Source organism: Rutilus rutilus (genome assembly GCF_951802725.1).
Source record: "Rutilus rutilus genome assembly, chromosome: 7".
NCBI lineage: Eukaryota > Metazoa > Chordata > Actinopteri > Cypriniformes > Leuciscidae > Rutilus > Rutilus rutilus.
The window spans coordinates 47,491,588-47,514,087 of record NC_140221.1 but is presented as its reverse complement, the minus strand read 5'-3'; the positions used below and the strand labels follow the sequence as shown (position 1 = coordinate 47,514,087).

Sequence of the window (22,500 nt, the reverse complement as noted above, 5' to 3'; positions counted from 1 at the left end):
CACACTCTTCTGACTGAACACAGCTCACACACTGAGAGTGAAGGAGGCCGACACACACACACACACACACACACACACACACACTCTTCTGACTGAACACAGCTCACACACTGAGAGTGAAGGAGGCCGACACACACACACACACACACACACACACACACACACACACACACACACACACACACACACACACACTCTTCTGACTGAACACAGCTCACACACTGAGAGTGAAGGAGGACGACACACACACACACACACACACACACACACACACACACACACACACACACACACTCTTCTGACCGAACACAGCTCACACACTGAGAGTGAAGGAGGACGACACACACACACACACACACACACACACACACACACACACACTCTTCTGACCGAACACAGCTCACACACTGAGAGTGAAGGAGGACGACACACACACACACACACACACACACACACTCTTCTGACCGAACACAGCTCGTCACACTGAGAGTGAAGGAGGACGACACACACACACACACACACACACACACACACTCTTCTGACCGAACACAACACTTTCTCAGCCGTGTTGCGCGGGTGTTCCTCAGAGAGAGAGAGCCGTTAGTACTGCGTATTAATGAAGCATCTTCAGCCTGTCCTTTACTATCATGAGATTACACTGGAAATGTCATTTAATTAGGCTATTAAAAAACTAAAACTAAGCAAACTATTATAATGTAATGTTAATGAACATGCAGATATTAACACTTAAAATATAATTTAATTGCAATTAAATTCATGTTTTGTTTTAACATTTCTTTTGCAATGCACACTAAACAATATTCGATTTGCTGCACATCACATTATCTACACACAATATTTGTGCCGGTAACAAAACTGGTTCAGCAAATGCTTCATGTTCTCAGAGCAAAGGATTAAAAATGCAAACAAATTTTAATTAAACCCAATTTTGGTAGAAATAATTGAGCTATTGTAATGAACATGCACGTGACTGCTATTCAAATGTATAATGTATTCTGATGGCATGTTCTATTTTAACATTTCCTTTGCGACGCACGCTAAACTATATTTATTTATTATTATATTACTTGATGCAAGTAAGATGCTGCACATCACATTATTTACGCACAATATTTCAAAGGATTAAAAATGCATCAAATTTTAATTAAACCGCATTTTAGTAGAAATAATCATGCTATTGTAATATTAATGAACATGCACTGTTGAACTGCTATTAAAATTTAAAATGCAATTTGATTGCATGCTCTGTTTTAACATTTAGTTTGCAATGCACAATAAACATTATTTATCTGTCCTCACATGATTTAGTTTCAGCGTCTTTACTGTAGTTTAATGTTTCACTCTTACAAGAAAATATTCTATATTAGAACATTAAAGGTTCAGGCACTTCATGTTCAGGGAAAGTCATCACTTCATATACAGATAGAGAGGCTCCCATCAGATGTATTCAGTCTGAATGAAATAATCTTGTTTAAATCCATTTTTTTTACTTTTCATTACAGTTTATGAATGAATCGGCTCGTAAACATATGGTATCACTAGAAAAGATTGAAGTATTATGCAATAATTTTATACAGAACCTGTCTGGTCCTTTAAAGCTGAACTCTAGAGTTGTGTACAGAAGAGTGTATAATGATGTGCATGTCTGAGCATCTCTAACTCTGCTCTGTGTCTCAGGGACTTCCTACCGCGCGGCTCTGGCATCGTCACCCGCCGTCCGCTCGTCCTCCAGCTCATCAACTGCCCCACAGGTGAGTCCGGTCGCCTAGCAACAGCAGGTTTACATTACATCACCACCACCTTCAGCGGATCAGGTTTGACTGCAGAACCAGAACAAAGCTTTCAGAAACACTGCCCTCTAGTGGAGCAGACTGTGCTCTCATTTACAGCAATAACTACCAGCTGACATTCGATTTTAACCCTTTAAACTCTACTGTCTACAAACTCTACTGTCTACTCCAAAGTGTCGTCATCGACGCAGAGCGAGTTCCCTCGAAAGGCAACAAAGCATTTAAATATCATCTTACTAAGACATATAATTGGCAGATATTGATATTTATATGCATTTTATATCAGTATCTAATACTGTTATAAAGATTTCATTGATTTACATTACAAGCATCAGAGTTTCATCTTACTTTTTGTCATATAAATTTCAATAAGATGATATTTAAATGGTTAGTTTTATGATCAAAGCTCTGTAGTTTTAAAACATATAATGCAATGCATTTATATGCATTTTTGCATATTTATATGCATTTTATGCAAGTATCTGTTAAACTGTTATAAAGATCTCATTGATTTACGTTACAAGCATCAGAATTTCATCTTAATTTTTGTCATATACATTTTTTCCTCCGTATATGAGCCATAAAAGCCTGGTGGATCAAATATGATGCTAAAAATGATGCTTTTTTAATATATTTAGTCAAAAAACTGATATATTTCAGAAACATTGATGTTTCTCACTATTATTACAGGCTTTAGTTTATGTTGTGTAATGACGTGCGTGTCTGTCTCCTCTCAGAATACGCAGAGTTTCTTCACTGTAAGGGGAAGAAGTTCACGGATTTCGATGAGGTGCGTCAGGAGATCGAGGCGGAGACGGATCGGGTCACGGGACAGAATAAGGGCATCTCACCCGTGCCCATCAACCTGCGGGTCTATTCGCCGAACGGTCAGATTACAGCTCTGATTTTAGCATGTGATTGCAGGTTTTTTCACCTGCTTACACACATTTTCAAAACTTTGCCTCTTTTTTTCCAAAACTTTACACACAAATCCAAGAACTGCACATGCAAAATCTCTTGCAAAATGAAGCACTGCGTTCAAAACATCACAAACACATCTGTCTTAACAAACAACACCTTTGCCATAAGATGATATTTTTGGATGTATCATATACACGCTGTTATTCAAAACATAAAGTTCTTCTTTCATGAGCTTCTACGTTCATTTCTGGACAAGACTGAAAGTAATTGGCAGAGAGACTTAGAAAAATTCACGGTAAACACGAAAGCAAGATTGAAACCAAACTATTTCTTTTTTTACTGTGAGTGTTTGTGGTTGTGAATACGGTATTACACAGTCCGAAAAACCTGTAACTCGACCTTTGGCCTATTCTAAAGCCATGATTGGTTGGTGTTCAGTAAAGAAATGAATGTTTGCACACGTTAGGAGTGTGTGTGTGTGTGTGTGTGTGACAGTGTGAGGCTCTGATGAATTAGTGTGGCATTTTGATAGGTTGTGTTTGAAAAAGGAAATCAAGAGACTTCCGGTTAGATTTTTGTGTGTTACATAGAGAAGTGTGTGTTGTGGTTTGCAATCGAAGTCGAAGGCTGAGAATTAGTGTATGGTTTTGCAGATTTGGTGTGTGAGTGTCAGGTTTCAGAAATTCAATTCAATTCAATTCACATTTATTTGTACAGCGCTTTTCACAATACACATCGTTTCAGATCAGCTTTACAGAAAATGCATGAGCTCATATTACAATTTACAGTGATCTGTTATCAGAGGAGACTGTATAAGTTATGGATTTCAGAAATGTACATATACAAAATCAATGTATATTGATTATATACATTTTATATGTATAAAAATGTATATTTTTCGCATTGTTCGCAATATTCAAATTGTCTGACAAGTAAGGATTTTGTGTGTAAGCGGTTGAAAAAACCTGTAATATTCATGAACACATACTCAGTATTTTTGTCTTGTTTCCAGTCGAATATTAAAAAATTCTTAAATCAAGATGCATTTCCTAGATGAGTAAAATGTCATAAGATATTATGTCTTGTTTTCTGGGGAATTAATCAAAATTAAGAGAGTTGTTTTGGTAAGAAAAATAATGTTAATTCAAACAGAAACAAGATTATTTTTCTGACCCCACTGGCTTTTTTTAAGTAACGACTCGCTTATTGATTTATTTCCCCAGAAAACAAGACATAATATCATATGGCATTTTACTCATCTAGTAAATGCATTTCGATTTAAGAATCTTTAGATATTTGAACTGGAAACAAGACAAAAATACTGAGTAAGAAAAGCATTTTTTGCAGTGAAGTTATGCTCCTGGCAGAGTCTGAGTGTGTGTGTGTGTGTGTGTGTGTGTGTGTGTTTCTCCTGCAGTGCTGAACCTGACGCTGGTGGATCTGCCGGGAATGACTAAAGTGCCGGTGGGAGATCAGCCGATAGACATCGAGCAGCAGATCAGAGAAATGCTGATGCAGTTCGTGACCAAAGACAACTGTCTTCTGCTCGCCGTATCGCCCGCCAACTCTGACCTCGCCAACTCGGACGCGCTGAAGATCGCCAAAGAAGTCGACCCGCAGGGTGTGTGTGCACCTCAGCACATCATGCACATTAATCCTGGCATTCTGGAAAAGCTCAAGCGCTTCATTCGTTTTGCTTACATTTTATAAAAAAGGGTTTCAAAACAACACATACACACACACACACACACACACACACACACACACATACACACACAAAAAATTGTTACATGAGATAAAGTAAACGTTAACTGAAATACTATTGAAAAACTATTTTATTTCAGCGACTTGCCAATGCAATATTTCCCATCTTCATTTAGTTTAACTTGATGTAGTAAAATAAAACATTTAGTTTAACTGCTAAATAAAACATTTAGTTTGACATATTGCATGTTCAGATATTCATACAACAAAAGACGCTGGCATGGAAAGAGTAAATGTTAACTAGCGCAGTTTACTAATGTGTACAAATGAAACCTTAATGTAAAGTGTTAACAGAAACTCACTATCTTCATGAACTTGTGAACAGGCTTTGACTTGTAAATAGAGATGCACCGATATGAAAAGTTTGACCGATACGATAACCGATATTCTTTTATATTTAAAAGCTGATAACCGATATATCGGCCGATAAATCTAAATCCACATTTTTATATAATTTTTGAGAGCCTGATTACAAAAACTAAATTCCCACCATTAAAATCCATGTCCCAAACACACAATTATAATGATGTTCTCATTAGTAATTTAAATAAATAATTTTATATAGCCGATATGACACATGTTTCTCTTAACTGTATTTTTTTAAGTGATTTTAATCATATTTCAAGCAATTCATAACCATCATGTTGAACAGTCGCATCTGAAGAGTCTCAGCTGAAGGAAATAATACATTATTTATCGGCTTTAATATATCAGACACATTTTCTTATCGGCCCGATAACGATAACATTAAAAATGAATCGATACCGATATGGTGGCGGATATATCGCGCATCACTAATTTGAAAGGAAATATTCTCCTAAATGTGAAGTGTTTAGCAATTATTAACAGAAATATCTGGTGCTGCTTTAACGTCTGTTCGCGATGTGTGATATTTTCAGGTTTATTGGGGGGAAAATACTTCACATATACAGACAGTGTGACGCACAATATGGCGGAATAAGTCCCGCCTTCTAAATAAAAGAGCCAATCACAACTTGCCTTAAAGGGACTGTTAAATATCAGTTGTGATGCATCCAAACGGTGTGTGTGTTCTCATGCGTTCTGTGTGTGTGTGTGTGTGAGCAGGTCAGCGGACTATCGGTGTCATCACTAAACTCGATCTCATGGATGAAGGGACCGACGCTCGGGATATCCTGGAAAACAAGCTCCTGCCACTGAGACGAGGTGAGGCGATCGCCTGGATTACACCATCATCATCATCATCACATCTATCAAAACATGCCCTGAAATCGTGGTTCTCTCTTCAATGATTCAATTACAGTCACACACAAAACACAAGCATCGAACGGGTTCTGTATATAAACCCATAATGCTGAGAAAGATCCCTCAAACATTCAGAGAGTTTCTTTGCTCGCTTGATTTCTTTATATATGCTTGTGTTTTTGGAAACTATTACTTTTTTGTTTTGTTTTGACAATTGAGTTGTAATTATTTTAAAAACTGCTCATAATTATATAGGTCATTTTTTTTTTTTATTCATTAATTAATGATTTAATAATAAGAAAAAATGTAGATGAAGAGTCGAATCGTAATTCCCAGATTTTGATGTGCTCATTCATTTTCCTCATTCATTAGAAATAAAATGACTTTATTTATAAATATCACAAATTCATTGCTTATTTATTCATATTATTATTAAATATGTGACCCTGGATCACGTCACCAGTCTCCAGTCGCACGGGTATATCTGAGGCAATAGCCAACAATAGGTCAAAATTATCCTATTTTATGGATTATAAAATAATATCCATATCCTGTTAGATATCCATGTCTGTTTGTATTTACCTTTTTTGTGAAGTATGCTATAATTGGCTATTAAAAATCAAATATTAGTTTTAGGTAAACATTTTTTGCACCCTCAGATTCCAGATTTACAATAGTTGTGTCTCAGCCAAATATTGTCCTATCATAACAAACCACACATCAATGGGAAGATTATTTATTCAGTGATCAAAATTGTGACCCATGTGACTGGTTTTGTGGTCCAGGGTCACATATATTTAAATAACTTCTCATTGGATGTCCTCAAATTAAATGTTACAGTGAGGAGCTATTGAACTTTTGGTATTTCCTTTTGTCCTAAAATATTTATTTACCCATGAGATTTTATGTTAATATTTCAATAATTTAACAATGATGTTGGCTAATGGTCACTTAAACTTATTTGTTTTACAATAATTAATTTCAAATTTACATTTGTATGATTTAATGAACTATTAGGCTTTTATTTTCTTTATAAACACTAGTGGAGAAAGACTCTAGCAACATCTGTGACAGCAAATTTGACTTGGGGTAGTAAGTAACTGCTAGTAAAAAGTATACTTGGTGAACTTGGTAAAAAAAGCATACTTACCATGGTAAACTGCAGATGAAGTGAAAGGAGTGAACAGATCTGGTCTCATGGTTTCCCTCTAGTGGAGAAACGTCTGTGAGCGGATCAGAAAGTCTTCATTTCAGTGACACATCTGGAAAAAACGTTGCTTTCTTTCTTTGCTCGGCAACAAAGGATATTTATGGGAAGCTCTCGGGAAGCAGTGTGCTGACGCAGCAGTTTTACACACGTCAGGTTTTCCCATCAAACGCGCCTCCAAAACCGCAAACATGCTTTAGAAGGATCCGACAGCATGAGGAACGAGAGTTTAACCTTTCAATCCAGACGCATGTCTTTTTCTATCTGCACTTCATATCTGCAGATATCAGCATCATCCAGTCTAATACGGTTTAATGCCATTTTCAAGAACTTTCCACCCAAATCAAATCCTGCTCAACACAGATATACAAATGAACACTGGACACTTTTCACATTTCTGAACATTCAGTTTTTAAAAGGAGAAAATATAGATAAAAAAATCTGTTTTGTAATATTAATACTGGATTAATACAGTTTTACTTGTGAATACAAACAGTAATATATAACATTTCTGTTTTTATTAACCTTTTTTAACCCTTGTGTGTCCTTAAGGACATTTCTGTCTTTTTCATTTGTTTCGTTTTTGTGATAATTTTGCCTTTGTTAACATCATTTTTGTCAGAAGTGTGTATTTGTATTGGAATTTTCATATTTCACCCTCATTTCCTTTCATAAATCTATTTATACACAAAATAGTTCCACTCAGGACCTCAAGGACAAAAATGTCCCCATTGAAACCAGTTTAGTCCCAGGGCCATTAAACTATAAAATGATGCAATCTTTCTTAAGAGGCTTTCATTCTGTTGGCAAGGCTTCAAAATTACACATTTGTACTATTGTTTTAACCAGATGGCACCATTTTGTCAGGTTTCACACTCGCTTTGCTCCTGTTTTCTGCTGTATTATAGAGCCAAGTGGATCTTTAAAATGAGACCAAACTTAAGCTTTATTAAGAGTTTTTTGACACAGATATTTATGTCCTCTAAGGACCTTTTTAAATCGACGCTCAAGGCTACGTGGATTTAGGACATTTAAATGCTAATTAAGGCCTTATTTTTACATTAAGGAATTTAAGACATTTTACGGACCCTGTAACCCATAGAAATAGAGAAATACAGCAGTTTCGTAGAAGAATTAACAAGGTCTCAGAGTAACAAACAGCATCATAAGCAAATCAACGCCAGACTTCGATTCCCAGGGAAAGCAAGAACTGATCAAATGCAAATGTTTGCCTTGAATGCAATGCAGGTCGCTTTCAAAGCGTCTCCCAAATGCATGAATGTCTCAACCTGTGACAGAAATAACTGGAATCTGAGTGTGAACTCAAACATTTCTCATCAAATTCAATTTTATCTGAACTGTGTTCTTCTCTTATGATGTGTGTATCTGAGTCCAGGTTACATCGGTGTGGTGAACCGCAGTCAGAAGGACATCGACGGAAAGAAGGATATTAACGCGGCTATGGCTGCGGAGAGGAAGTTCTTCCTGTCTCATCCCAGTTACAGACACCTGGCCGACCGCATGGGAACGCCGTTCCTACAGAAAACCCTCAACCAGGTGAGGCGATGTAGACGAGAACTTAAAGGAGTTGTTCACTTCAGAATTTAAATTTCCTGATGATTTACTCTCCCCACGTCATCCAAGATGTTCACGTCTTTCTTTCTTCAGATATGACTCCTTAGATGTTCCTTGATGCAACAATTGTATTACATTTTTTGACTTGCAAGAGTCTGGACTGATATTCCGGCACAACTTGGCATTTCTGACTGGGTTTATTTTAGTTGTGTTGTGAACTTACCTTCATAAAACCTTCAACTCTCTGTCGTTCTTCCGCAGCAACTGACCAATCACATCCGCGACACGCTCCCCGCGCTGCGTGCGAAACTGCAGAGCCAGCTGCTGTCCATCGAGAAGGAAGTGGACGAATACAAGAACTTCCGTCCAGACGACCCGTCCCGGAAGACCAAGGCCCTGTTGCAGTCAGTCTCACTCTGTCCTTCACATTCAGCATGCTTTAGATCAGTGGTTCCCAAACTGGGGTACGTGAGGTGACAGAAGGGGTACGCTAACAAAATGCTGAGTCTTGCCGTTCATTTAATTCAACCCTACATGAAAGGGTTAGTTCACCCAAAAGTGAAGATTCTGTCAATAATTCCTCTCCCTCATGTTGTTCAACCCCGTAAGACTTTAGTTCATCTTCGGAACACAAATGAAGATATTGTTGATTAAATCTGAGAGCGGTCTCACTCCTCCATAGGCTTCTCTGTTATTGAAGTTTGCCGGTCCAGAAAGTTACATTTACATTTAGTAGACACTTTTGTCCAAAGCGAGTCATCGTGAAGAGGCAAAAACAACGCAAGAAGTGCTCAAAATACGAAGTTCAGGCATTGTTCAGAGTAGCATTAGCCCGATAAGAGAGGATTAAAGGAAAAGGAAAGAAATGTAAACATTTTTTTTTGAGATTTTGGGATATTTGTCTTCAATAACGTCTTCTTTCAGACTTGTGGTGAAAAAAAGTCTGAAATACACATTTAGGTCTTTATTTTACTACATTTTGTCTGTTTGCGTCTGTAGATTTCTCATAAATTCAACAAAAGTTGGCGTTGTAAATCCTCCCGCTGCTCCCTGTCATCACACACACCGTTAGAAAGCTCTCTCTCTCCTGTACAATGCTGACGGATCCAAATATGGTCATTTCCTTTTTATCAGCAACCAATCGTGAAAGTAAAAGGGCTGAATGCGCAATCTCATTGGCTGATATAAATCTTTAAAGCCTGTTTTCTCAAAATGACTTTTCTCTCATTCTCCAAGTCTGAAATCTCCACTTCAGTAGCACCTATATACACCAAACTCTCCAGTCTTGTACCTAGTTATATTATGAAGACATTTACAGAGGGATTTGTAAATGTATTATTCCTAGCCTGATTTATATAACATTTTATTCCAAAAAACATGGCGAAAATAGTTTTTTTAAGGCTATTGACAGTATATTCTGATTTACAGGATAACAAAAGTAGATATCCATAAATCCCTCTGTCATTTTTTCCCATCTAATATGTGAACACAATGAAAAAATAATTTGTAACCTGGCTTTATCCAATACTCAGATAAATTACAGAAAACTTGTAATACATTTTTTCCTCATCTTAATGTAGGTAATCAACTGGGAAAGTTTCATGGTGATATCTGCTAGTTAAAAATGTTACCCTATTCACCTGTAGTGTCTCGCCTTAAGTGCTCACGGGAGAGATGGGTTTCAGCTGTCTTCTGAATGTTGCCAGGGATTCTGCGTTCAGGATGAGGGTGGGGAGAGCGTTCCACCAGCAGGGAACCGTGAATGAGAAGGTTCTGGAAAGTGATTTTGTGGCTCTCTGTGATGAAACCACGAGATGTCGCTCGTTGACCGATCGTAGGCTTCCGTAGGCTGATGTTCTGGATGATCGAGCTGTCTTTGTAATGTGGTCTGTGAAGGTCAGCTGGTCATCCAATATTATTATTGTCCAATATTATTATTATTACGCACAACCCAGAAGCGCTGCCCTGTTACACTGCGTGAACTCACTCAGTTCGCCAATCTAAAAAAAGTTTGGGAACAACTGCTTTCGATTAAAGCATCTGCTAAATGAATCAATGAAACTGCAGACGCTGAATGTTCAGTGTGTGTGTGTGTTGTTGGTTTCAGGATGGTGCAGCAGTTCTCAGTGGACTTTGAGAAGCGCATCGAGGGATCCGGAGATCAGATAGACACGTATGAGCTCTCCGGAGGAGCCCGCATCAACCGCATCTTCCACGAGCGCTTCCCCTTCGAGCTGGTGAAGGTGTGTGAGCAACGATGGCCGCACTGATGGCCCACATTGATGATAGGAAATGTTTCCTATAAATTGTAATAATATTTCACTGTTTTTACTGTATTTTTGATCAAATGAATGCAGCCTTGCTGAGCAGAAGAGGCTTCTTTCAAAAATAACCATTTGACCTTTAGTGTTGACCTTTAGTGTTGACCTTTAGTGTTGAACGTCTTCTGCAGTTTTTGTGTGCAGCCACAATGACTACAAAACTCTTTAAGTTTTGTACAAAGCATGTAAGCCTCTGTGTGTCACTGATGAGTAACGGCGCAGGATTGTGTCTCCCTCCGGCCTTATGAGTAAAACATTCCAGCCTCCTTTGCCTGGAAACACACACACACACACACACACACACACACATGCAGACTCATACTCGCATTTATACACACTAACACTCAAACTATCACACACAAACTTTCACTCTCTCACACACACACACTTACTCGCACGCACAGACAAACAAACTCACACACACACACACACACACACACACACACACACACACACACACACACACACACACACACACACACACACACACACACATAGTAAAACACTGTCTGCAACAGGAACTACCTGATCCACAGATCTGTTTTCTGTAGCTTATAAAATCACTAGATTCATTGATCAGTCACGAGTTTAGATGCAGGTGCAGTTCCTCATAATCAACAGAGGGTGAAAATAAACTGTTTCCTGTTTAATTCAGTCACATGTTCTCTGTCCTCAGATGGAGTTTGATGAGAAGGAGCTGCGCAAGGAGATCAGCTACGCCATCAAGAACATCCACGGCATCAGGCACGTGTGTCCTGCACTTCAGTTTACATCTCTGTCCCGCTCGTGTGTCCCGGGTCACCCTGGGGTCACATCTGGGGTCAAACCTGGGGTCACACCTTGGGTCACACATGGGGTCAAACCTGGAGTCACACCTGGGGTCAAAGTGGGGTCAAACTTTGGGTCACACCTAGGGTTACACCTGGGTCAAACCTGGGGTCTAACCTGGGGTCACACCTGGGGTCACACTTGGGGTCAAACGTGGGGTCACACCTAGGGTCAAACCTGGGGTCACACCTGGGGTCAAACCTGGGGTCACACCTGTGGTCAAACCTGGGGTCACACATCCAATCACAAACATCTCTGACTTCAGAGTCTCATCCAATCAGAGAACCAGGATGAGGGTTTTGTGATTCGATTCGTGACAGTAGCCGCATTTCCATTACCCTTCAAACTGCGCAAATTGAAATTGCGAATTGAAAATGCGCCCAATGGAAACACGTCGATTTCGCAAAAACTCTCATATATCGCAAAAAAAAATTATGCTCGCATTTTCAGGCAATTCGAAAAAGGAATATTTCGCAAAACTGCAATGGAAACAGTATTTTTGCATATACAGGTCGTACGTAACAGGCGATCATTCTTTAAAGATGGCGCAATATGTTTGGACAGAAGACGAGACCGAGTTCTTTATTAAACTCATAAACGACAAAGGAATTACGGGAATACTGGATTCTAAACCACAAAGAAATGCCTCAATTTATCAAGATCTTGAAGCAGAAATGATGGAGAAACACCCAGAAACTCCTCATATGTGCCGCTCACAGTATAAGAGTCTTTCCTTGCCATTAATGCGTGGATAAAACGCCTACGTCTCCATCGGTTACAAATAATGGCTAATGTGGTGTTTGGGATATACGTAAATTTAAATACGTAAAAACTACGTTTCAGTCGCATAACATCGGTTAATGGAAACGTTGTCATTTTGCAATAGTTTTTTATCGACTTTTATAAAAAATATCGCAAAAGTTTTGCGCAAATCTGTAATGGAAACGCGGCTTGTCTGTATGTGTCTCTCCTCGCCTCTCGAATGAACCTCCGTCTGTAGAGTCTCTCTCGTCTTTAGGACAAGAAAACATGTGACCTTTGGGCTTCAATAACCAACATGAGGCTTTATTATTGCCACATGTTTTATTTATGATCCTACTTTTGTCCAACAATCTTTATTATGAGTTAATGTCTCACGGGTGGCGTCAGACGAGAGGGTCGAATTGCTGTTATATGAGCATATGCACAAATTTCTGTTAATGTTAGAGTCTAATGTTAAGTTTTATTGTCATATTTGCTTCTTATTTTAGTTTTAGTTGTGTTTTCCCTTATAAGTGATATTTCAGACATGAAATAGTTAAAGGTGCTATATGTAGAATTGAGTAACTCTTGTTATTAGCGACACCGGTGGCCGTTAAGGGAACTGCAGCAGCAGTTTTTCGTTTTCTGTTTTTCTTCCGTTCTTTGATTAGGGGTTTAAAAAAAAGTTAGAAATATGCTTAGCAGTGATTTACTGTTAGCGAACATCCCGACGCCGTCCACTGCTGAGATCGACGTTTATGAATATACATCTGCGGTTTTCCCGCCAAAAACATTCCCGAGTCGTTCACATATAAATCAGTCGACAGGCTTTCAGCAACAAACTAGGAAGTCGGGGAACGTCTCGCTTTTTAAGTTTCGTTACAAGCTGTTCATTCATCGGCAATAAAAAAGTGATTAATACATGAAAATTCGTACATATAGCCCTTTTAAATGAATCAATTGGACTTAATTTGATAAGATACACATTAAGATTTTTACTTCTTTCTTTCTTTCTTTCCTTCCACCCCTCATTTGAGTTTTAGTCGTTTTCCTTATATTTTAGGCTTCATTGATAATTAAATAATTAAATTGAACTTCAATTGATACAATTAAACAACTTGACAAATATGTTACACTAACAATCGAGCTCCAGTTTAGAGCCATTATTTCAGTTCTTCATTCATTTCTGATGGGCTGGGGAGGGAGTTTGTTGGATTAACGCTCTTCTTTCCACCCAATTTTTCCTTTTCTTTCTCTCCTCTGTCGTTCTTCTCCCGGGCCTGTCCGTTCTCTCTGGTCGGACAGAACTGGGCTCTTCACACCGGACATGGCCTTTGAGACCATTGTGAAAAGGCAGATCTTGAAGACTAAAGAGCCGTGCCAGAAATGTGTGGACATGGTCATTTCTGAGCTAGTCAATACCGTTAGGCAGTGTACTAAGAAGGTAAAGGCCTGGTGGAGGGGTTTTTCCGTGTCTCCCATCAACCCAAACTATTGCTGTTATCCACCTGTGACCCCCCAGGGGGATTGTGGGTGTTTATCGTCGTGTATGTTCGTGTGCCTGAGCTTTGGACAGGGGTTCTGGGTGGAATGGCTTTGTGTACAGAGAGCCGTGGACGCTGAGGTTTCAACCGCTGGGTGATCGTAGTTAATCATTTGATTACGGTCATTTCGTAAAGAATTAACAGCATTTTTACTGGGGTTGTACGATATTCAAGACAAATGTGATGGCTTGTTAAATGTGATATTTCATTTAGAACTGAGAAACTGAAATTGATATAACAAACTGGATCTGCACGATTTTGAACAAATGATTTATTACGATAATTTCGTCAAAAGTAAGGGTTAAGTAAGCATTAACCAGTTAACAGCGTTTTTACTGGGGCTGCACGATATTCAAGGAAAACGTGATGGCTTGTTGAATGTGATATTTGATTTATTAAAACATTTAAACAAATTAAAACATTTAAAAACTGAAAATTACATAACAAACTGGAGCTGCACGATTCTGGATAAACTGAGAATCACATTTTTGTTTTGTTTAAAATAGAGATCACGATTCTGTGGAAGCTTGTTTCCGCCACAGAATAAATAAATAAAAAGATTATTGCGATAAAAGTCACAATTCTGGCTTTTTATCTTAGAATTGCATGATATAAAGTCAGAATTGTGAAAAAAGTCAATCTTTTTTTCCTTAGAATTGGACTTTATAACTCGCAATTGCAAGTTTATATCTCACAATTCTGAGAAAAGACGTCAGAATTGCGAGATATTAACTCGCAATTACGTGTTCTAAAGTCAGAATTGCGAGTTAAAAAAAAATCAGAATTAGTTTATATCTTACAATTTTGAATTTATAACACGCAATTGCGACTTTATATCACGCAATTTTGACTTTATATATATTTATATGAAAATTCGCAATTGTGAGATAAAAAGTCGCAATTATCTTTTAAAATGTCTTTTTCTGTGGCGGAAACAAGCTTCCATATGATTCTGAATAGACAACTAAATAACATAACGTCATTTACAAGAGCTTCTGACAAAATGTTAATTACTGCAGTCTATTTAAACAATATATTTATTGTTTAAATATATTTGATGTTTGCGATACCGCGTTTTTGAACGAATCTCTTGAATGAATGATTCAATGACAAATATTTTTTAACAGTCACTTGTCGCCACCTACTGGTGTAACCATGCAATGATACAATCTTTATTGGTTAACTCTATTTTCATTGCTACCGTAGACATCAGTGTTAATATCCGAACTATAAACTTGTATCCCAGAACTTCTGTGATCATTTGAATATTTGTAACACAAAAATAATGATACTGTGTGATCGAAAAGACGCTGTTTTCATATCTATACATGACAACTGCTTTCTCTGGGCCAGAATGCAGATTTGAATGTTCTCTGTGATCGTACTTGTCAAAGTTTTAAGAGACGAATCGTTGACAATTAGGAATAAGATCGTGTGGGTGTTTGAATCGAGATTGTGATCTTTCAACGCTTAATCGCGCAGCTCCATAAATAACGTACTACAGATTTCCAAAACTGACCAACGATTTCATGCCATCTTGACCGGCCGAACCCAGTCTATTCTCTGCTATCTGCATCAACATAAACTGATATGCATTGGTTCGGATGCATATATTTTCGATAATTTCAACATATTGTGCAGCCCTATTTTTTGCCGTTAAAATTATGATTTTTATTTTTATTTTTACAGCATAACAGCTCAGAGCAAAGCCGTGCACATCAGCATCCAAACCCCAAGCTGACACTGTTCCTCATGAGTTCATCTAGCAGACCTCAGCGTCCAAACGCTCTGTTTATTTGAGACAGAAGCTTTGAGGAAGGCAGAGATGTGGCTAACGGCACTCAGAGATATTGATCAATAAATCTAGTGAAGCTTCTCGAGGACACTTAGGCCAAATCACATGTCAAGTCACCTTCATTTATATAGCGCTTTATACAATAGAAATTGTTTCAAAGCAGCTTCACAGTAATATACAGGAAAGTAACAGAATTAATGATGCAAATTCTGCTGTAAATAAAGCAGCTCTAAAAAGACAATAGTGTCATTATTCAGGTAAATACTATATAGAAGGTGTACACAAATACAAACACCATCATGGAGTAGGATTTACTTTAAAAGATTGCAAAGAAACTCCAAGTAACACTGAAATAAAAAAGAAATATTGAACTAGAAAGACTGAAATAGTATTTCCTTGTAAAATGTACTCCAATATCTCTCTGATTTACAAAATCATTTCTACAGTGTGTTCTGTTCACTTTGACCTTCACAACGTCAGAGTTTCAAAACCAAAGAACTCAGTCAATTAGATACAAAAGAAATGCTTCTTGCGATATATAATATTGTCACTGTTGGCTGCAGAAAGGGCTAAACAAGGAACAGGTGAATCAAATCAATTAAACAATGAGTCGCTATGACAACAAATGAAAACATTCTAGAAACCATAGAAACAAAAAGGAAACACCACAAACGAAGAGTTACAAACTTAAAAGTTGATGAAAATGTTACAACTGAACGTTACGAATATATAGCAAATACCAACAGAGAGATGTTTTATTTTGTCGCAAAATGCAACTATTATCGCCAACTACTCCGAAATGGCAAGAAAACAAAAAATTGCAACACATTGAAATAAACATGAAAGACTGAAATAGTGTTTTATTGTAAAACATACTTGCGACTTAATCCACTCAAATAATCCAACAAATCTTAATGTAACAAAAAACTTTAACTGACAAGAAGAAACAGCTAGATTTTTAATTACTGTAATGCCTTTAATAGTAATACTGTTTTAATTTTAGTATTAAATATACATATATATTTTTTATAAATCAGCAATCGTTACAACTGTAAAACAATCAGCAGAACAAATATATTCAGTGTAATGTGTATAAAATCTATAATTATTACCGGCTCTTATTATCAGCTCTTGGACTGCCTTTGGTTTGCGCTTCTGCTTTCTGAAGGCTTTGGGTCTCGGCGACGGGTCGACGTCTCTTCGGCTCGCTGTCGGGTGGCTTGAGGAGGAACCAAATGTCTCACTTGCCTTCTCTTTCCTCTGTGCTGTCTATCTATCTGCCCTCCGACCCTGTCTATCTGTCATCCCTCCACCTCTTCTTCTCTTCCTCCATGACTCTTCCTCTGCAGGACGGGCCTGTTTACCCCTGACCTGGCCTTTGAGGCCATAGTGAAAAAGCAGATCCAAAAGCTAAACGGGCCGTGCCTCAAATGTATAGATATGGTTGTGAGCGAACTCTCCTCCACCATTCACAAATGTAGTGAGAAGGTAAAGAGGAACGAAGCTCCGTTCGTCCACGTCTATCTTAAACGTACGGATAGACCGATGGCTGGACTTAATAGCGAAAGTCGTAGATGTGAATGTAGTTTTGTTTTATTCTAAGGTGGTAATATTATAAATATGATGTTTTTAATCTCTAAGATAGTTTAAAGGAAGAATGAGTATTTTGTCATCGTTTACTATTCATTAAGTGTGTAAATGATGACAGAATTGTAATGATTCTAGTTTTAGTTAATAGTAACATCAGGCGTATATCAGTGTCTGCACGTGCAGATTTTGTAACAGGAATATGGTAAATATCGAAACATGTCCAGGTCATATTTAACCTGAAATCAGAAGACAAATCAATTATATACAGTAGTGGCCAAAAGTGATGCCCAGCCACGGACAATTTACATCTTCATCCGTTATTTCAAATATTATTAAAGACTTTGTATGCATATTGCGTAGTTATGCTTGGAGTGGATTGTTTAGTTTGTGAAAATAACACAATGAAACTGTGCCGACATCGAGGAAAAACACGTGCAAAAACAAGAACCAGTGAAATATTAATAACTGATAATGTTGTTGTCAGCTTTTTGTTCTTCTATGCATTTTTTTGCATAATAAAATAAAACCTGTAGCTGTAGTTTCTTTGCCTTTTTTAAACAAATCATTTAGTCAGATAAATACCTAAACCAAGTTTAGTGTTTTGATCTTCCCTCATGTTTAAAATATGTAAACAAATGTAAAATATTTGGTTACACTTGATTTTAAGGTGACGCAGTTACAGTGTAACTACTTGAATAAGTACTGAGTAATATTAATGAAGTATGTACTTACTATAGAGTTACAGTTAGGGTTTGGTTTAGGTTTAGTTACTTATAATTATGCATAATATACTGTTATTATTATAGTAAGTGCATGTACTAACGTGTAACTGCGTCACCTTAAAATAAAGTGTTACCAAATAATTTCCTCATATTTTTAGGGTTTAATCGAATTTTTAGGGCAATTAAAAACATATATGGCCTCCGGACGTCACTTTTGGCCACTCTACTCTACTATTTTATTAATATTATAGATTTGATTATATATTATATATAGCCTTTTTTGTTGTTGTTGTTGCAATGTGACATTATCTTAATGCCAAATTTTGATGAGAGAATAAATGAGCCATTTCTGTGATTTCCTCTAAATAAAAATGACAAGCACTAAAGTTGAAATGAAAACTGCATATATAAAAACAAAAACATTCAAAATATGAATAAATACTACACTACACTCTAAAAATGCTGGCTTGTTGCAACCCATGTTTGGGTCAAATATGGACAAACCGTTGAGTTAAAAATGTAATTAAAAAATGTAAACCAACGTTTGGGTTTGTCTATATTTGACCCAAACATGGTTGCAACAACCCAGCATGTTTTAGTGTAGTGTGTAGTATAAAAAAATACTAAAATAACACTGTTACACATAAATCAACATGTTCTCAAATTGAGCGTAGACCAGATTTATTAGGATTCCTCAGTCCAGCAACGATCGGTCTATCCTTACCACTCAGATCTCATCCTGGTTTATTTTGTCTGTGTCAATTTACTTTACTAAGTATTTGTGTCGTTTTTCACACAACAGTAGCCGTAGACATTTGATCCAAATTTGTTTTTGTATTAATAACGCATGCTCCCTCGTATGGCCCCTTTTCTTCAGTGTGTTTTTCTGTCGGATGTGTGTGTTTTAGTTGTAGCGTGAGAATATGGCCTCTTCTGTTTGACTCTCGTATTAGAACTGATGCTTCGAGCTGGAAGGTCTTCTTACACCAGCAGACTAACAGTCATATACATCTCTGTCTCTATCTCTCTCTCTCATTCCCTCTCTCTCATATCATTTCATCACACGTGTCCCTCAGAAATACTCTGCTTCTGTGGATTCGGACTGAATGGAGTTTTGTGTCTGAAAAAACACGTTAAAGTAATAGCTCATGCAAAAATAATAATAATAATAATAATAATCTGTCATTATTTACTCACCTTCACCTTCCAAATTCATATGTTGTTGTTTTTTCTAAAGCGCAATATGACATTTTTTTGAAGAATCTTCAAGCTCCTAAATGGACTCAAAACCCCTCATAAAAGTATCACACACGCATGATAACATCAGTCAGTATCACTAGTTTTCTGAAGCTTTGTGTGAGGAACCAGGGCCCGGTTTCCCGATAACGCTCACTCTTAGCGCGCTAAGAGAGCTCGAAAGATATATCTTACCAAAGGTGTTTATGTTCCTAAGTGTGTTCCCCGAACCATACCTTAGGAAGCTGCTTAAGATATACCTTCTTACGTGCGACGTTACCCGGCGCTGTCCGTGGCGATGGTGCTGAATTGTTTGATATCGATGGCTCGAGAATCAATTATTCTCTCGTGCAGGGGCTGTTTATGTGAGAAAGCGGTGTTCTTTATAAATGAAGCACTTCAGAAATAGTTGAAATTGCAATTTATTATGATTATTGGATATTATAAAAAATAATCCAAACTATAATAGCCTATAATAGCCTAGCCTACATATGTTAAAATTGTAACATATATTGCTGCCACAATAACCTTTTCAAAAATTTACGTGCCTTCTTCTCTTTCCCATTCTTGTTCGCTGAGGTGAAGCTGCGATGAAATATTGTTCTTGTAAATACTTTCCAGCATTTCAGTAATAAAAGTTTACATCTTGCGTACGGTGCTCGGCAGTGATCAAAAAGGATTTAAACCATGAATTTTGAATCTCTTGTAAAGTCAGAGATGTGGATTCAGACGGCAATTAAATTCGCACAGGACCTGTTTGTCAAAAAACAGAAGGTACTAATTTGGCCAGGGATTTTTACGCGGGTTGGGTGAGAAAAACACTGATATTATGGATTCGGACGGCACTAAAATCACCGGCTTACCCCTGTAAATGTTTAAAATACCGGACGAGCCCATGAGAAACAATATTAGCGTCCGAATAGGACTTAACTGACAGTAGCCTATGCTTTCACTGGCCTTTAAAAGAGCGTTTTAATTAAATTAATAATATTGTATAATAATATAATTAAAAATCTAACAACAATCAGTGTAATGACAATTTTATTCTTTGCATGAAAACACTTGAATTAGCCTAATTTAATACTGTCTGGGTGTATTAAAACTTCAGAATTATATTCATATAGACCTGCAACAGTGATAAGGTAAAGCTAAGAGTGGTCCAGACCAACCTTACGAAAGTGTGACTTACAAAAGATATACTTAGCGTACGAACGTTTCGGGAACCGTCCCATAAGGTTAAGAGAGAGGTTAAGGAATAGGTTAAGAACTACTTAGAGATAAGAACGCTTTGGGAAACCGGGCCCAGATCCAAAATGAAGATGTTATTTGCTCAATTCTCAAATCCTGCGCATTCAAACATATGGATCACATGCATTAGTAAATAAAGTAGAAAATACAATTATTCAGTTCGTCCTTTTTGGAGCTTGACAGTCGAATAACTTGTTGTACGAGGAAGAGTTGCATGAAGGTTTTCTCAGGAATTCACTCTTCGTGTTGGACAGGAAAAAAAGAGCAGCTTACGTGTTTGGAAGGACACGAGTAAATGACGTAATAACGCCAGACGATCTGCTTTACTGAAATCTAACGGCGTAATATATGCAGCATGTCGGTGTGCGAGTTCCTCTGAAGGATCGCAGTGTGAATCCACACGAGGACTCAACCCTTCTCCTCTCGTTCTCACTGTAATCTTCATCTCTGAGCTCGTTTGTTATGCCTGTTCGCTCCTCTAGAAACACTCATTTCTACAGAACCCTGATCATGTGATGTTCCACTGCTAGACGCCCATCACTGCATCCCTGTGCGAACCTAAACACTCTGCTGGTGTAGTTTCTGCGATTGTATGTTTATATGCGTGTGTGTGTGTGTGTGTGTGTGTGTGTGTGTGGGTGGGTTGATTTATTTAATTCTACACTGGCTTCAAGTTCCAATGCATCAGCAAGTCACACAGATCCTGACAATTCGGTTAACATTTATTGCAGTGTTCAAAATCAAATCACTATTAACTTTCGTAATACTCATTCCTGGTCTTATTGTGAATGATTCATCCGCATGATTCATGTGCAAACTCTTGGTATTTGGATAAATGTTAGGGAAGCACGATATATCGGCCACCATATCGGTATCGGCCGATATATGGTCATTTTTAATGTTATCGTTATCGGCTCGATAAGAAAATTTGGCCGATATATTAAAGCCGATAAATATTGTATAAAAATGTGGATTTAGATTAATCAGCCGATATATCGGTTATCGGCTTTCAAATATAAAGAATTATCGGTTATCGGTTATCGGCCAAAATGTTCATATCGCTGCATCCCTGGCTAAATCACTGGACATTGCAAAGCCAAGAGGCTCACAACTAACTATTTTAATGCATTGAACTTTAGAGTCATGTGACATGTATGTTTGTGCACAGGGCCTAAAATTAACAAATGCCAGTTGACGAGTAAATGAAACGGTCAATCCTAGTAAATATAGTCGGTTATGTCTTAAGTGAACGTGAACAGTTGAGAAAGTAAACGTGTGTATCAGTATATTAGATCCGTGCATTCGCTCTTAAAGTGACAGCAGCCTAATATTCCTGCCGTCTGTCAGTAATGATAAATCACTCACTGCTCTTGGCTGAATAACTTTTGTAACTTTAATAAGGATTCATCCATGTTTAATTTATACAGTGACTAGTGTTATTTTACATTTGATTAGCATACTTTATTCAAGTTCTGTACCTGAAAATTGTCAGGCTGTTTTTGCAAAAATAGTTTAATGGCCGGTAAAATATATTTATGGCCGCTAAATTTTTGGGATTGTGTGGCAAAAAGTAAGTTTTAGGCCCTGTCTGTGCATACGAACATGATTGACATGCATGCATAGCCTGTATATTGCAAGAATAGTGTTCTTTATGTTGATTTCACAGACTTTACAACAGGTTTTCTCTCAATAATTCATTTTAGAATCACGCTCATTATTAAGTAAAGGGTGTAGTGATCACCTGTTGCAAACTCAGTGTGTTGGTCGTATGGTTTATTGGCATCACAAGCGCGTGTGATTGTGTCACAGTTGGCCCAGTATCCCATGCTGAGAGAGGAGATGGAGCGGATCGTCACTCAGCACATCCGAGACCGCGAGAGCCGCACTAAAGATCAGGTGAGTCCCGTCCCGTCACCAGATCTGAACGTGTTTCATCCTTCCCTCGGGTCATTCTGACACGGATTTTTTGTTTT

At 37.7% G+C, this 22,500-nt stretch overlaps 1 protein-coding gene across 7 annotated transcripts in view; it reads left to right on the top strand.

Moving 5' to 3' along the window:
• dnm1a (dynamin 1a) overlaps positions 1–22,500 on the top strand; it is a gene marked incomplete at its 3' end in the record, with an annotated part of 95,836 nt that overhangs the window by 22,806 nt on the left and 50,530 nt on the right. For 5 of the 7 annotated variants that reach the window (XM_084415498.1, XM_084415493.1, XM_084415495.1 and 2 more), the window contains exons 2-11: positions 1,699–1,772; positions 2,549–2,698; positions 4,150–4,353; positions 5,583–5,681; positions 8,324–8,484; positions 8,764–8,906; positions 10,610–10,745; positions 11,500–11,567; positions 13,698–13,836; positions 22,337–22,423. In XM_084415498.1, coding sequence (XP_084271624.1) covers positions 1,699–1,772; positions 2,549–2,698; positions 4,150–4,353; positions 5,583–5,681; positions 8,324–8,484; positions 8,764–8,906; positions 10,610–10,745; positions 11,500–11,567; positions 13,698–13,836; positions 22,337–22,423 — 1,261 coding nt within the window. Of the gene's footprint in view, positions 1–1,698; positions 1,773–2,548; positions 2,699–4,149; positions 4,354–5,582; positions 5,682–8,323; positions 8,485–8,763; positions 8,907–10,609; positions 10,746–11,499; positions 11,574–13,697; positions 13,837–17,080; positions 17,220–22,336; positions 22,424–22,500 lie in introns of all 7 variants that reach the window. The other 2 variants (XM_084415494.1, XM_084415499.1) reach the window with 2 other exon arrangements.